Below are 15,672 nucleotides of genomic sequence, written 5' to 3'. Positions count from 1 at the left end.
ACGTATATTGTTATATTAAGTACAATTCAATGCACTTCTTTTGTAAATACAATATCACCAAGAATAACAGTAGTGATTAATTAAGCAATTTAGAAACGTTTTAAGCTAGAAACTTTATGTGTTTTGGTCCATATAATGCATTACAGCATATTTTCTCATGATTAAATGGCAGACGAGGGTGATTGATATTGACTTTGCAGTGCTGGAATATCCTTAGATCTCAGTCTGTGGTGTGGTATTTCAAAGAAGTCCCGACAAGGCATATAAATAAATAAACCTGTTCTCTGCCAATCATTGGTGACACTGCAGCCTGGTGAGGTCAAGAGGAGATGAGCGAGCCTGGAAGGTGACCTCAGTAAACCGTCCTCAATTTGTCACCAGGGGTTTTAGTACCAGCCCAGCGCTGATTTTAGAGAAGCACAGAGCCACTGAAACCCACCCACACATAACCTGGAAGCACATTTTCACATCACCAGACCCCCTTCTCAGCTCCCACGCCACGACCGTCGGACCAACGTTTCATCATTCACACTCTGTGAGACGATCATTGTCTTACGCTCATCGTCTGTGTGGAGCTTCTGCTTCAGCTTCTCCATCTTCTTGTCATCTCTCAGCAGCGTTTTGTCTCTCTTCAGGGTTCCCATTGTTTCCTCCTTCTTCTCTTCACCAATGTCTCGCACCAGTGAGTATTCATCATAGTTTGTGATGCCTGAAACAGGAAGCCGGCTGAGGACACTGCATACTCTTTTTTTCACTCATTTTACGAAGCGATGTATCCACACGTGGAGGACGACTGAGATCAGACGAGCTGCTGAGGTAAACTGTGAGCGGTGCGTGTCAGGACTCACCTATTCTAGCACAGATGGTCATGAGCATGTCGCTGACAATCTTGGAGTCGTCCACCATGACGGTCTTCACCGTGCCATCCAGCATGCGAATCTTCAGAGGCCTCTGCTTCTTCTTATACTCCAGGGTGTCCTGTCAACATGGCAAACATCAGCTGTCATGTTACAACAAGAACGGACCTTTTTGAATCATTTCATATCGAAAGAGGACAATCTGATTTTCTCGAAAAGCAGAACAGGCTTGTTCTAAGTTCGATCAGGGGTCTGCAACTATGTGCACAGGTGCCACTGCCGGCACAGACCAGCATCATAATCCTCACCTAGCTCACACCAAGCGTACATGGCTGACTGAGCTTGTGCGTGGATACGGATTTTCCTCCAGTTTGTCACAAACCAAACAATGTAAAAAAATGTGTTGTAAATTCAGCGCATTATTTTGTTGGTGCAAGGACCTCCTTCCTCAATAGGAGTGAACACACTGGAAGCCATAAGTGAGATTTTACTCACTTATGTCTGTGTTTGCAGCATTGACATTTTGTCAACATTCTGACCGACAATGTGAGCCTCAAGTTACATCTAGACAACAGAGTGCAGACGACACAGGGTGCTGTGCAACTGGTACCAGTGGAAAGAGTAGGAAAAAACAACGAAAATGGCACCAAAACCATCCAGATATCTTAATAAATAAGGAATTTATTGGCAAAAAAAGTTGACTAATTAGTGTAATTGTCTTAAAGGTAATTAGTACACAACTCTGTAATGTTTTACATAAAAACACTTGTAGTTTCTTCAATAATCAAGATATCGCAACTAAACTTTCATGGAAGGTGTGTCTCTTTACACTCTTCAATCTAAAGGAAAAATAATATATATATTCTAAGTTTGTTCTCGGTTGAAAATAAATGAATATAGAGAGTATCTGTATTGATAGTATTACTAGTGAATGTGCCCACCACTGGATGTAAAGATGGCGCCGCCCGAGTGGCCGCCTGTCACAGTGGCGCCGTGCCTTCTACTTTGTTGTGTGTTTTGTTGCTTTTTTTTAAATCTTGCACGAGTCGTACCAGTCTCTGCTTTTAAAGCTCTTAGCGGCCTTGCTCCACCTCCTGAGCATTTAACATTTGGGGACCAACAAAAGAGCTCAGAGGAATTCCGTTCTGCTGGAAGTACTGAGCCCAAAACACGAACGGGCTCTGGAACAAGCTCCCCCCTGATATGCAGAACCATCGCTGACCCACGTTTTGTTTTTTTAAAATAAAAGCTCAAAATATGAGCATGAATATGGCCATTAATGCCCAGCGGCATGGCGACATTTTATCTTATTTTACTGCTGACTCCAACAGTTTAATGTGTGTGCGTGCGTGTGTGTGTGTGTGTGTGTGTGTCTCACCCCATTCCTCAACATGTAGTAGTCCAGGGCCTTCCCGGCCTCCAGCCAGATTCCTTTCTTTGGGTCCTCATCAGATAGAAACAGCCCGTAGTCATTGGCTGCAAATGAAAACACACGTTCTGATGACTCATTGTGATTTTTGGTGTTGGAGTGGGTGGGGGGGGGGGGGGGGGGGGGGGGGTTGAGCTACTATTATCTCAGATCCTTTTACTGGATGTAACTTTACTTTCATGTGAACAAGGTACGTGGATCACAGCGTGAGCTGTACATCTGCTTCAAACACATCGGAGGACACGTGTAGAGAAAGTCCTGCCGGTCTTGTGAAGGACACTTTGAGGGGAACCGAAGCATTCATGAGCCGGAGCTCAGAGACAAACAGCTGATTGGAGGCAGGAAGGGTGGAGCTGTGAGTCTGACTGCTAAACCTCTCCAAAGCACAATGACTTACAAGTGTGAACAAGCAGAGCGGAGAGCTGCTGTCAACACAGCTAGCGTAATGAGACAGAAGAAGACGACTGAGTTACTCTGCTGTGCCGCTTGGATTGCCAAGTCAAATTGAACTTTGCACCATGTTTTGGATGAACATGAAAAAGCAATCTCATCTTTGTTTTGTCAAAATGTGCAACCTGGAGAAGGAAATGAAAATGCAGTTTGGAAGATTTATCATCACGTTTATTTATGGGTCACATAATGCACATAGTGCATTGTGTGTGTGGGTGTGTGTGTGTGTGTGTGTGTGTGTGTGTGTGTGTGTGTGTGTGTGTGTGTGTGTGTGTGTGTGTGTGTGCTCTCACGCTGGCCGAGCTGTGCCTCAGGAACCCTCTCCCTGATGATGCGGCAGGCGTCGTACACCATGGTGGAGGGCTCAAACTGCATGGTCTTCACCACGTTCCCCACTCCAATCTTCAACGACAGGGCCACCATGATTGCTGCTCTGCTGCTCCACCCAGCTCACACCTGCAACAAACCCCAAAGAGCATGCATTAAACGGTCAGATGGATCTGCAAACGCCACTGACAATTTTATTGAAGCATTCACAAGGGCGCAGGTCTGGAAAAGGCCACAATGTGTTGTCAATGCGATTATCAGTTTTGTTATGAAGGCATTGAAATTGTGTATTCCTATGTTGTTGGGGATCACTTTGTGGAACACTGCATTCCGTTCTGAAATGAGGAACACCACTTATGTTTAGAAGCATGTCGAAAAGAGCGTGGGAAACACAGTTCACACAAGAAACTCTGAGCACGACCAGTCGGGGAAATAAAAACAATTCCCGGGGTGGCCCTCTGTTTGTCCGGCCTGTGGCGGAGCCGGGGTAGCTGCTGGGGTTGGTGGGCCGGGCTCGGGGTGGGGGTTTGGGGTGGGTGGTCTTCCCGGGGGGCCTTTCTGGGCCCTCAACTCTTTGCCCCCCAGCTGTGCGCCTTGCTGGGGGGCTGATGGCCACACCTCCTTGCCCCGTTGTTCCCTGGTCACCCGGGCTGGACCCACACTTGCATCGCCTCCTGAACCACACAATTACCCCACACGCACACACCTCATACACACCTCATACACACCCCCAAGCCCCACGCCCGCACCACGTACACCCACAACTGGCATGAAAGAATCTGGTGGAACGGGGAGGGGTTTCCGGTGGGGAGGCCTACGAGCAGCAGTGCCTTGCCACCCTCTGCTGGAACCCTGCCTTGCCCATCCATGCACCCAATTGTAATGCACCACACAGCACCTTAGCCAACACAAAGTCACAGGGCTGGGGAATTTTCCTCATCAGGGATCGGGAAACATTAAAAGAGAAGGATGGCGACCATCACTTTTCTCATTTGTCATGGCTGGTGGGGCTGGCTGCTGCTCAGGGGGGCGGACCTGCTCGTAATGGGGCGGCCGGGAGAGGGGAGGAGGAGGGCGGTCGGAGGAACCCGGGGGAGACTGGGTCCGCCATAGCGCACTGCACTTGGGCGTGGCCCCAGCCGATCCCCACAGAGACCCCCCGCTGAGAGGGTCGGAGGGGGTCGGAGACAGGGGGGAGGGTTTAACGATCCTCCGGGTGCTCATTAAATGAGTCTTTAATTCTACAAAGCAAGACAAAGTATCTCCGATGCAAAACGCCATCTATGCAAACGACCCGGTGAAGCAGGCGACGCGATGATGTCACCGCGCTCGAGTGTCAATCAGAGTGTTTGCTGGACAAATAGCAAAAGTGACTGCGGTTCCGTGACCGGACAAACATACACCTGGAAAACCTAAATGATCCTTGTATTCAAGGTTGTGAGTGTACAACGCTGGAGGGGGGGTGTCACACCACACGGGTTTAACGGACCATTAATAGTGAGGCTGTGCCTCACTGGGACTGACAGCGCCTGCCACTGGGATGTGATGAAACCAAGCGCTAAGAATGAATATGATTTCTATATCACACTTGTCATTATGGCATGACTTGATATGACTCGTCGAGTCAAACAGGTCAAGTCAAGTCCAAGTCTGGAGTCACTGAGTCCAAGTTTCCCCATCTCCGTTTCACAGTCCTATAAATGCTTGGGTTAGGTTTTGATGAGGTGATCAGCAGCAATCCTCCACCAGTGTTCTGAATATTGTTATGGTGAGATGCTCTATCATGACCAGTGATTTTTATTTTCCAGTTCAGTTTTAAAATGTTTCACACAAGACATTCTGCATGTTAAGGAGCAGGAAGGAGACAGGCGAGGACGGCACAGGGCTGGAGGGGACGTCTTAATATGTCACTGTAAAGGTGAAGTTATGCTGTAAACAGAGTTAACGTTGTATGAGCCTGTATACATCTGCATATCAGTTGTTACAAGTCTTTATTCTGTAGGACAAAAACCTAAACACAGACTGTTTTTTAGCTTTCGTAAGTCAAATGCTGTTATTGTACATTAATATGTGTAATGTTGTCTGTTGTAAATACATGAATGTCATGCAGGGACATGAAGGGCTGGAGGCAGTGAATCAAAGTGAGGGAGGGGCTGGAGAAGAGCAACCAGGAAGAGAGAATAACATAAAAAAGCAGATGTTTTGTAAAAGTTCAGTAAAAAGTTTTAAAAAATTAGTTGCTTGCTCGTAGCAAGTTCAAACTTATTGGACTTTATTGGACAAGAAGTCCTCTGTGTGACACACACACGTGCACACGCACACGCACACGCACGCACACACACACACACACACACACACACACACACACACACACACACACACACACACGCACACGCGCGCACACACACACACACACACACACACACTCTAACATACAGATTATTGAAGGCCAGACTTTTACACTGAACCATGTTGTTGGAAAAGAACAAATCTTGTTTATTTATTAGACTTTATTTTGCTGTATTGAGTTTGAAACCGAGTAGATCTATTATACGATCTATTGTTTTACTTTAGGCTTTAGTAAGAGGCAAAACATTAAGAAGTATGATTATATCATGTTAAAACATATCATTTTAACATTTTAATCATCTGACATTCAAAAGTGAATCATTTATGTCACATTATTCGTCTTGTTTTTTTCATGTTAGAAAGTTGTTACTGAAAGAACCAGTTCAGTGGCCAGACAACCAGTAAATACATTTTTACCACAAATAAATCAATTTTGACCAATAAAACACATTAAAACGTGCACCTGTTTGTGCGACTAAATTTGTCTTTGTGCTACTGAAATAGTTAGCTTGTCAGTTAGAGAGAGAGAGAGAGAGAGAGAGAGAGAGAGAGAGAGAGAGAGAGAGAGAGAGAGAGAAAAGGGACTAATCAATAAATATAGGCAAAGCAGTGCAGTGAATGCACACTTTGCTATTCAATATATACCATATAGTTCCTAATAGAAGAGCACCCTGTCCTTTCTCAAAGATGCCAAGATGAAGCATGCAAAAAAAGAACCAACTTGATCAAATATTATATTTTGCAGTGGGTGTAGAACTGCAGAAACAACAGTCGATCAGTTTTTATATATTCTAAACACCGCTCCGCCGGGGGCTGGGCTCGACCAATGATGCTTCATTATACCAAGCATTGCTATCGTATGCAATAAAACTATAAATTGTATTTAAATGTTGACATTTATCAGCTTCTCTGTACGCATGTAAAACGATGATTAGAAATGAATTGCCAACAAATAGTTGTATAACTGAATAAATAACATATCTGCTGTTCAAATCCCAATGACTCAAAGCCATTGGATCTTTGATCTACGAGTTTGCATCAATCAGAACGGTTGGGATATTTGAAGTTAATTTTGGAGGATGATCCTAAACAGAATGCGTGAGTAAGAGCAAGAGTAAGAGCAAGAGTAAGAGAAAGAGAAAGAGAAAGAGTGACAGGAGCTTCCTTTAAGGCTGCTGACAAGCGAGGTCTTCATCTGAGAGTGACAACATGTGCTGGACGACAGATTGGATGTCACTTCCTTCCTTCCGACGCCGACCTCCCTGATGGCATGTGGACGATGTGGGGGAAGCAGGCGGGGACCAGATCCACAGATACAGGCACATGGATGCTGGGTGGCGGAGTTACTCCAGGAGGGGAGTAGCATGAGGACCTTGCAGTGGGACCATACGGTGTAGGACACGTATAGGATGAAGAGGAGGAGCACGGTGGTATGTGTGTGGGTGTGTTGTGGAGGCGGAGTTTCACCTGGGAGTAGGTGTGTTTACATGCGTGTGTGTGTGCGTGTACCGTATTTTCTGCCCTATAAGGCGCACCGGACTATAAGACGCATGGAATAGACCAGTGGTCAGCAACCTTGACAGCTCAAAGCTATTAGGTTATGTTTTCCACTGATTCTAACACCCAGAGAGGTGCACGCACTTTATTTTGATAGTCCTACCTGCAGCCTATGCCAGGAGGACACTACACACAAAACCTTCTTCACTACTGGTTGACAACTTACAACTACCGGTAATAATAATGATAATAAACTAAACTACGTGAACTAAGCAACAAAAACACAACACAACACAATTATTACCGACACCACAAACCAAATATAACCCCCAATAATTGCATTTAAAACACCACAAACAGCTGCAATGAATTATGGGAGTTTCTATCGGCTGCACTGAGGAGCTCAGGATGTCCCATCATGCCTTGCAGCGACAAATTTTGTGTTGTTGGAGGTTATTGTGGGTTTTTGTTGGGCTTGTGTGTGTGTTGATTGTGTTTATGTGTTTTTGTTCCCCAGTTTAGGGAGTAATTATTTCATCTAGTTTATTTTGGTTTGTTAGAATGTTGGTGTGCAACCATGAGTGATGAAGGTGTTGTGTGGAGTGTCGTCCGCTCTGAAGCTCCGGTAGCGAAGTTAGAGTTGTCAAAATAAAAGCTTCTAGGTGTTCAGCTGGCAAATAGCAGTCTCAAGTAGCGCAATTCTTCCATATATAAGGCGCACCGGGTGATAAGGCGCACTGGCAGCTTTGGAGAAAATTTGAGGTATTTAGGTGCGCCTTATAGGGCGGAAAATACGGTATATAAAGGTGTGCACTCGCCTGTCACAGATGAGAGTCAGGGTTGGGTAGTGGCCGTAATTTGTGTTGACCGCTAAAGCTACGCTACCCATTCGTCCATCTGCACTGCACCGTCACCACTCTTTGGTAATAATACAGTAAATGTACCAGAAGCATCAGAATCCCAGAGGATCTGTCACCACAGCCTCCACAGCGCAAAACAAATCTAGGAACCCGATGAGCTGACCTCATACTGCCAGAGGCTAAAAGGTTGGATAAAGGAAGCCGCACCATTCGGAATAATGTTCATCATCACGTCCACCGACACCAGTGCTCAGTGTAAAAACATTCTCTCCAACCATCTCTGGTGTTCTACTAAAACTAACCAACTAAACTAGTGATCCCCTTGGGGAAACTCCTTTTCCCTGCAGTAACCGGTGCAGTGGTGTGACCACTCAGGGCTCCACGGTGTTCACTACTGTCCACTGTGGCCTTCACCTGTCCACTTCTGATCCCAAGTCCCTCTCCATCCTCAAGACAACCACTGCCCACAGGATCACAATCATCAGTTAACCTTGAAATGGCAGTAACCTTTAGCCTGAGCAGGTTGAGATGATGAGCAAAATACTGCTCTAGTCTTTACAGACAAGTCTGTATACAGTCGCACCTTTTCATCTAAACATGGTAATATAATAGTTGTTATGCTCACCAGTTTGTTTTTTATCTCCACTTCTTTTGAAATATTCAAAGATGACAAATATGCAGTATTTTCAGTCCCTAGAAATAAAATCTTTCAATTGATTTAAATTGACTCCTGCGACTGGCGGACTACTGGACTCCTTCAGGGACTTTACTGTTCCCTGACCAAAACGCTGTAGAACATATTTACTATGACACTTCAGATCCGGTATTCTTTTAAAACGTCCTTAACTTAGAAGGACAGCAAAGAAAATGAACAGAGATAAAGAAACACGTGAAAGTAATGTATACTCTGCAATACTCGGAGGCATGCTTTGTGATTGGGGTAATGAATGAAAAAAAAGAAGTCAGCAGAATGAACATTCAGGTTGATTTAACTGATGGAACTGTACCTGATGTAAACCAGCGTTTGAGTGACGTCCCTGCTGCCCACTCAGGTGAGGAAGTCTGTGTTTCTCCTCCCTGGGAAAAAAAAAACAAAACAAACAAAAATCCAGTTGTGATGATATTCAAGTAGTATATTCATTATCTCCCTTGCATTTTTAAAGACAACAGATATAGAAAATAACAGAATATCTCCAACAATCCTGGAATCAGTTCCTTCCACAAAGGGCCACTAATCCTCTCACCATGTCTCATAATTGCACATTAAAAAGTAGAAAAATTCAAATCAATTCCAGATGAGGAGACAGCCGCGACTGTCGGAAGGAAGAAATCCTCCAAAGAGGAACTTATCACTGACTTTAAAATATAAACCTCCACCTATCAGTGACTGTCAACGATAAGATGAAACTTTATTCATGCCACATTAGTAAAACCCAGTTAGAACGTTGCACAAATCATATATAATGAGAATGTTCAGCGACATCCACGACAACGTCTCCTTCCCCATGAGCAGCGGCTCCCCCAGGGCTGAGGGCTGTACCCCCCCCCCCCCCCCCCCCCCAACAGACCACTGCTCTGCCAAACACCTGGGCTCTTATGAAGTGAAGCTTGCAGACGACACAGCAGTGGTGGGGTGCGTCACCCATCACATGGAGAGAGTTGGTGCAGAGAAAACAATCGGAGACAAAAGCAAGACGATTGTGGATTTCAGGGGGGGGCAGACACACCTCCACCCCCCCCATCCACTGATGCTCCTGCACCGCGGTGTGGAACATCAAGAGCAGGACCAGCAGGCCGAGGAACAGCTCCTTTCCACAAGCTGTTTGCTATGTCAACACTGGAAATGTAGTCTTTTTTATTGTGTCCCTCTTGCATTTTTCCTACTTTATATCAAATTCCTCATTTCTTACCGTTTGTCTTCGGCGTCGGCCAGGCCTCCTCACAGAAGTTCATACCAGGACGTGTAGAAACATGTGATGGTATGACAAGAAAATTCCTTCAATCCCTATTATATCGGTATGACTACTTAAAAAGATGATGATTGCAATAAAATCAGCATTTTTACAGTATTTAGAGTGGATTTAAGGGGGGAAAGTGCCTTAATATGTCAGACCAGCTGTGTTTGTTCAGGTTTATTGTCGAGGTCATGAAAGACATTAATCAATGTAGAATAATTGAGAAAGTCTGGTGTTGGACTTGGTATTGCACACAAATCCTGTCTGCAATACGAGTGTGAGATTACGTTAAAGTGTTGCCTCTTGAATGAAGCAGATTTATGAAATAATGAGAAGATACCGACATGCAGAGAGAAGCTCTTACAGACAGAACCAGTTTACAGTTAAGGAAGAAGCCTCAGCCAGTAAACAGGAGTTCAGTAAAATAGTAAACCACAAGCAAGTGGTGCCTCATAGAAAAGGTTTGCTCTGTGAGAAGATGTGCAGCTTGACAACCAGTTTCATCCTAAACCTTCACAACTTTACTGGTATGAGATGATTTAGTGTGATCAGTTCCCAACAGGAAGGATTCATGAAGATCAGAGATACTGAACATATGAAAAGTCTCCATCCATCCATCTTCTATACGGTTTTATCTAGTTTAGGGTCACGTTAGCTGATAATGGCTCGCTGTGGCTAAAGGCACGCCGAAATTACAATCAACTTCAAAGTATTTGATATTATTCACGATAATTAACTGAGTACTATAAAAGTTTCCTGCAATTGCTGGTTGTGGCCAAGTTTCATGGTAAATCTTTAAATCAAGATTTCAGATCCAACCGCTTTTTCTTGAATGTGTTTTTTGTCTCAGAATCATAATAAAAAATATTAAAAAGCTAAAAAAAATACAATTCAAACACTGTAATTCAGACACATTTTTCTGAACTTGTTCCATCACTATTTATCACCATTTTTCTTTTCTTTTTTTTTTAATATCTCCAATTTCTCCGTGTATTTATTACATAACTAATATACTACTGCAATACGTTTATTTAGCCGTTTCTTTAACTACATTTCCTCAGACGGAACACACACTCATTCACACAGTGCTGGTGGCTTCTTATCCGTGTGTGTGTGTGTGTGTGTGTGTGTGTGTGTGTGTGTGTGTGTGTGTGTGTGTGTGTGTGTGTGTGTGTGTGTGTGTGTGTGTGTGTGTTGGGGGGGGGTGGGGGGGTCTTCAGGTGTCTGTGGTTTCATCTCAAGACTGACTTGGATCTTCCTCTTCTCTGGAACAAGCGAGTTCCTCTCAGGTCTCACTCGGACACCGTGATGTCATTTCCTGTTTTAAAAAGCCCCACAACGCCATAAAAGGGCATTTCAGCCCTCTGCCTGCTCCCAGCTCTGATTCAGAGTCTTGACTGCAGCGAGAGGAGGGTCACTCTGCCTGGCTGACAGGAAGATAAAACCGCTGACTCATCTGATGCTCCACAAAACTATTCCTGATATTAGAGACACTTCACAGCTTTTAGAAGCAGAAGGCTGCGTGGTTTCGTTTCATTTCGTTTCACAAATGACACTATGAATACTTCCCACTCCACCCTGAAAGAGGAAGTGCCCTGTCACAACAGTAATTACTGAGAAATGTGAGCGTACTACAACAGCTCAGAGGACATGTTGAATGTAAAAATAGTCCCGCGCTCCGCAGAAACGACAGCTCGTGTCACAATGTCTTCCCAACGCCTCCAAAGTGAAAAACAAAATGGCAAATGACCACAGTGAAGCAGACCTGAATCCTCCCTGCCTTGATTGGGGAACTTGTGTCTCTATGGACGTGCTTCCTCTTAAGGCTGCTGCACTGCGGGCGTCAAGACGAAACCATAACAGTGGTGGAGACAGATCTGGTCCCACGTCGCTTCAACGGCAGCTTTTGTAGTCTTGCACCCAAAAACAACCCGTGATCACGTTCAGACAAGCTAACCAACCAAAAGTAACGTAGCGTGAAATGATGTGGTGATCAGTGTGACACTGGCGCTACACCCAACGGCAAAAGGCTTCAACACCAGTATGTGGGATGTGAACCAAAAGGTTTGAGGAGATTCTCTCCAAACACATAAAGGCCGTGAGGGCGAGGGCGAGGGCTGCCTTCATAGTTCACCAGATTCTTCTCGTGGATGGACGGCACACATGACCACAGTAGTTAACGCTCTCACCTCACAACGAGAGGGTCATGAGTTCAAACACCGCTCAGTCTTTCTGTGTGGACTTTGCATGTTCTTCTCATGTGTTCAAAAGCATGCATGTGAGGTTAATTACTGACACTAAATTGCCACTAGATGTGGCACACAGTGTGTGTGTGTGTGTGTGTGTGTGTGTGTGTGTGTGTGTGTGTGTGTGTGTGTGTGTTGGCCCTGTGATAGACTGACAAACAGGGATGGGGCCGATCTGATCCAGTGTCAGTAGGGAAGCACTGATCCAGGTTTTTTCACTTCCGATCTGAACCCAATACCTGAATTTGAATATCTGCTGATACCGATACCAGAGCCCAGAGTTTGCTTTAATATTATTATTATTATTGTTGTTGTTGATTTTATACGAGGCAGTAATAAACTCCTCTCTACAGGAAAGTAATAAATGTATGAATGTTTGCATGTTTTCTCTCACAGAAACTCACGTGGACTCATTTCAGCAGAAGCACAGGCGAAGCTTCACGGATCGGAAATTTCCGATCCGTGAATTACGTTCATATCGGAACCCGATACCGATACTGGATCAGATCAGCCCCATCCCTACGTATCAGCATCGGGTTCCGATATCAACGTATTTCACATATCGGAAATTTCCATTCCAACATGCGGAGACTTCTGATCCATGAAGCCTCGTCTGTGTTTTACTGTTGCTGAAATGACTCCACTAGTGTTTCTCTGCCGCTGGCTGCAAAATGTGGGATGGATTTCCTGAACGGAGGCGGGTTTTAATGAGACGCACAGTAACGAGTCAGGAAATCTATTCCACAGTTTGTAGCTCGGGAAGTAGCATTATGCTATCTGACTTTTCATGACATGTTGCTGTTTGGACGTATTTTACACTCAAACCACTGCAAAGCAAACATCAACGTGGATGTTTGTAAAGCCGTTGTACCGCGAGGCAGACGCTCTGCCGCCAGACGTCACGGTTTTAAAACGCCAGCTCGCTGAGGAGAACTTCACTGAAGGCTGCATCACAACAATGATGAGCTCGCTCCTCTACAGGTGATTCACACCTCCGTGAAGCTGCGTCCTCCTCCACGCTAAACTCACTGAAAATAGTCCCAATAGTTTGTGTTGCATTAGAGCTGGAAACACTGCAGTTTGTGCTGCGTTGATAAATAACGTCTCCAGGAATTAATAAAGTGATTGTGAGGTTTTAAAGATAGAACTAGTTGATTATGAGGTGATGACGTCACTCAGACCCCCACATTGTCCACATGGAATAAAATACTTTGTACTGCTTCCTTTTCTCACCTTCTACTGACCTCAAGTTGTCTTTTTAGAGAAAACGTGCAAACATTCCTACATTTATTACTTTACTGTACAGACGAGAGTTTATTACTGCCTCATATGAAATCAACAATCATAATAATAATATTAAAGCAAACAGAGCTCTAGTTTTGGAATAGTATCGTATTGGCAGATATCCAAATTCAGGATCAGATTGGAAGTGAAAAAACGTGGACCGATGCTTCCTCCTAGCAGCCTATCCCGGGTGTATCCTGCTCAAAATACGCTGAGATGGGCTCCAGCACCCCGGAGGCTGAATAGGGTCACGTGGTGCAGAAGATGGAAGGCTGCATGGCACACCTTTGAGCTTTTCTTGATCAATCACATTGACTTGTGTACATCGTCGGCAGCCATTCAGCTGCAGTGGTCATCATGCAATCAACACACATCGTTCAATCTGCAAACACCTTCCAGGTGTGCCCAAAGTTTATTAGAGTCATGTCGTACAGTGTAGTGAGCTGTGAATCTAGAAGATTGTTTACAGTCGGCGAGACCCACATCATAGAGCTCTGCAGTGTTTCCTTTGATTGCATGCACGCACACGCACACGCACACACACACACACACACACACACACACACACACACACACACACGCACGCACGCACACACGCAGCCCCTCAGTGTTTATACTCTGTAAAGTGTAAACAGACATAATAACATCTACTGGCTCTTCTAGGATTTCAATGATCACCTTTAAAGCCGGAGTCTGTTTTCAGTCACATGTGGAAATTGTACAGCACAAAAACATGTTATCGTATTAAATCAGTTGATAATATTGCACTTTGTTGTCATTGTGCAGACGAAGACATCCTTACATGACCATTATTATCTACACTAGGGACAGTCAAGGTTTGACAGACTGGGGTCGACTGATAGAGGTACAGCTCTTCCTTCTGGATTCTGCTCCGACTGGACTTCCTGCCCATCACACAGTGACCTCAGCAGAACGTGTCCATCACCCTGTCAACAGTCTTCAAGCAGACGCCGCTGCTGCTTTCATCCACCAACAACCAGAGAAAGTACCAGTACTGCCACAAAACCCCTTTTCCCTTATAGGCGGGCTGAAGGGAGTGTGATGGGGGTGGTGTGATGTGGAGCCAACGTCTGAAACTCCAGGCTAACAGTTTCCCAACAGTCAGGGGAAAAAAACAACCTTCTGCTCTGAAAAGCAGCATCAGCAAAGTCTAAGAAGCAGAGGAATCACCTGCTCAGGTACTACCTGCTCTATAAAAATGTATGTTATTGAAAATAAAACAATATCTAATACATGAGAAAGAAAGTATCCACAGTAATGTGCTACAACGAAACACCTGCTATATTGAATGTAATAAAGCCAGTAATGTAACATGTAGTTTTCTGATCAAGCAGTCACATGTTGAAATGTGTACAGTTTAACTGAGCATCAATGTACAATGCAGTGAAACACTCTTTTGCAACATGTAAAATAATAAAATGCTGCACGCAATCATTAGACATGTTTGTATTATTTTGCAGCCATACTGGTAAGAGAAGAAACAATATGTGACACTCATCGGAGCGTCCCAGTACAAGTAAATAAGTACAGCCTGTGAAGCAGAGTGACCGATGTGACTGTGGTCATGAAGAGGTGACAGAGTTCACACAGCTCTGCGTCTATTTCTGCCTCCAAAGTAGTAGAAAAACACACATTTGTGCTTGTAAATAACACACAGGCTTGGTCCCCGAGCCATATTTCATACCTGAGCCACTCCGATCTACATGAAGAACAGGCGCCGGGAGCAGAAGTGCCCTCTGATTGGCCAGCAATGTTGCACGAGTGCAGATCAGTCCGCGTTTGACCATTCGTATGCTGCATTGGTGGATTTGGCAACGGCAATAGCGAGTGCTGCTGCTTCTTGCACCATAGTTTCCTGAGCTGCTGCTTCAGTCTGCATGAGCGTTTTGTCCATATCTGTGCTTCTGCAGCCTGCAACTGTTGTCGCCAGCATTTTGGACGGCCGAGAGCTGCAACATCGTGACAAACGCACAACACAGACTGCAGTGTAAGCACAGTCTGCACTGCAATCAACACTCCCACATTAGAAAACATGAGCGTTTGTCTAATGAGTGACAGTGATATTAGCGATATGTGCCGTGTGGTTAGTGACTGGGCCACGCCGTGCTGCTGGAGGGCGTCTCCTCACTGAGCGGTCACTGCAGAGAGGAAACAGCTGCTGCTCATAACATCAACGTGATGAACCCGGGCACAGAGACTGATCTACTTGGCACTCCGAAACCAAACCGTCATCTCGCTGTCACGGGGAGAATGTGTGTCAGAGTAATAGATTGGTCCCCTACAACCACCCTCTTTTCTTTTTTCTTTTTGTTTCCTACTGTAAACGTCCCTGTAATCCCCGCTTGTCTCAATGTCCTGGAGGAGCATGGCAGGATGAGGGCTTGGAGTAAACAGGAA

General features: G+C 44.9%; 1 protein-coding gene across 1 annotated transcript in view; it reads right to left on the bottom strand.

Moving 5' to 3' along the window:
• The window catches only part of tln1 (talin 1), a 130,082-nt gene that overhangs the window by 102,081 nt on the left and 12,329 nt on the right, over positions 1 to 15,672 (bottom strand). The window contains exons 2-6 of the mRNA XM_080510109.1: positions 8,777 to 8,846; positions 3,030 to 3,192; positions 2,236 to 2,333; positions 849 to 978; positions 557 to 709 (exon numbers count right to left, since the gene is read on the bottom strand). Of these exons, the coding sequence (XP_080366235.1) occupies positions 557 to 709; positions 849 to 978; positions 2,236 to 2,333; positions 3,030 to 3,159 (511 nt within the window). The 5' untranslated portion in view covers positions 3,160 to 3,192; positions 8,777 to 8,846. The remainder of the gene's footprint in view (positions 1 to 556; positions 710 to 848; positions 979 to 2,235; positions 2,334 to 3,029; positions 3,193 to 8,776; positions 8,847 to 15,672) is intronic.

This window comes from Blennius ocellaris, assembly GCF_963422515.1.
Source record: "Blennius ocellaris genome assembly, chromosome: 15".
NCBI classification, from domain to species: domain Eukaryota; kingdom Metazoa; phylum Chordata; class Actinopteri; order Blenniiformes; family Blenniidae; genus Blennius; species Blennius ocellaris.
This window is presented reverse-complemented; position numbering and strand designations above follow the sequence as displayed.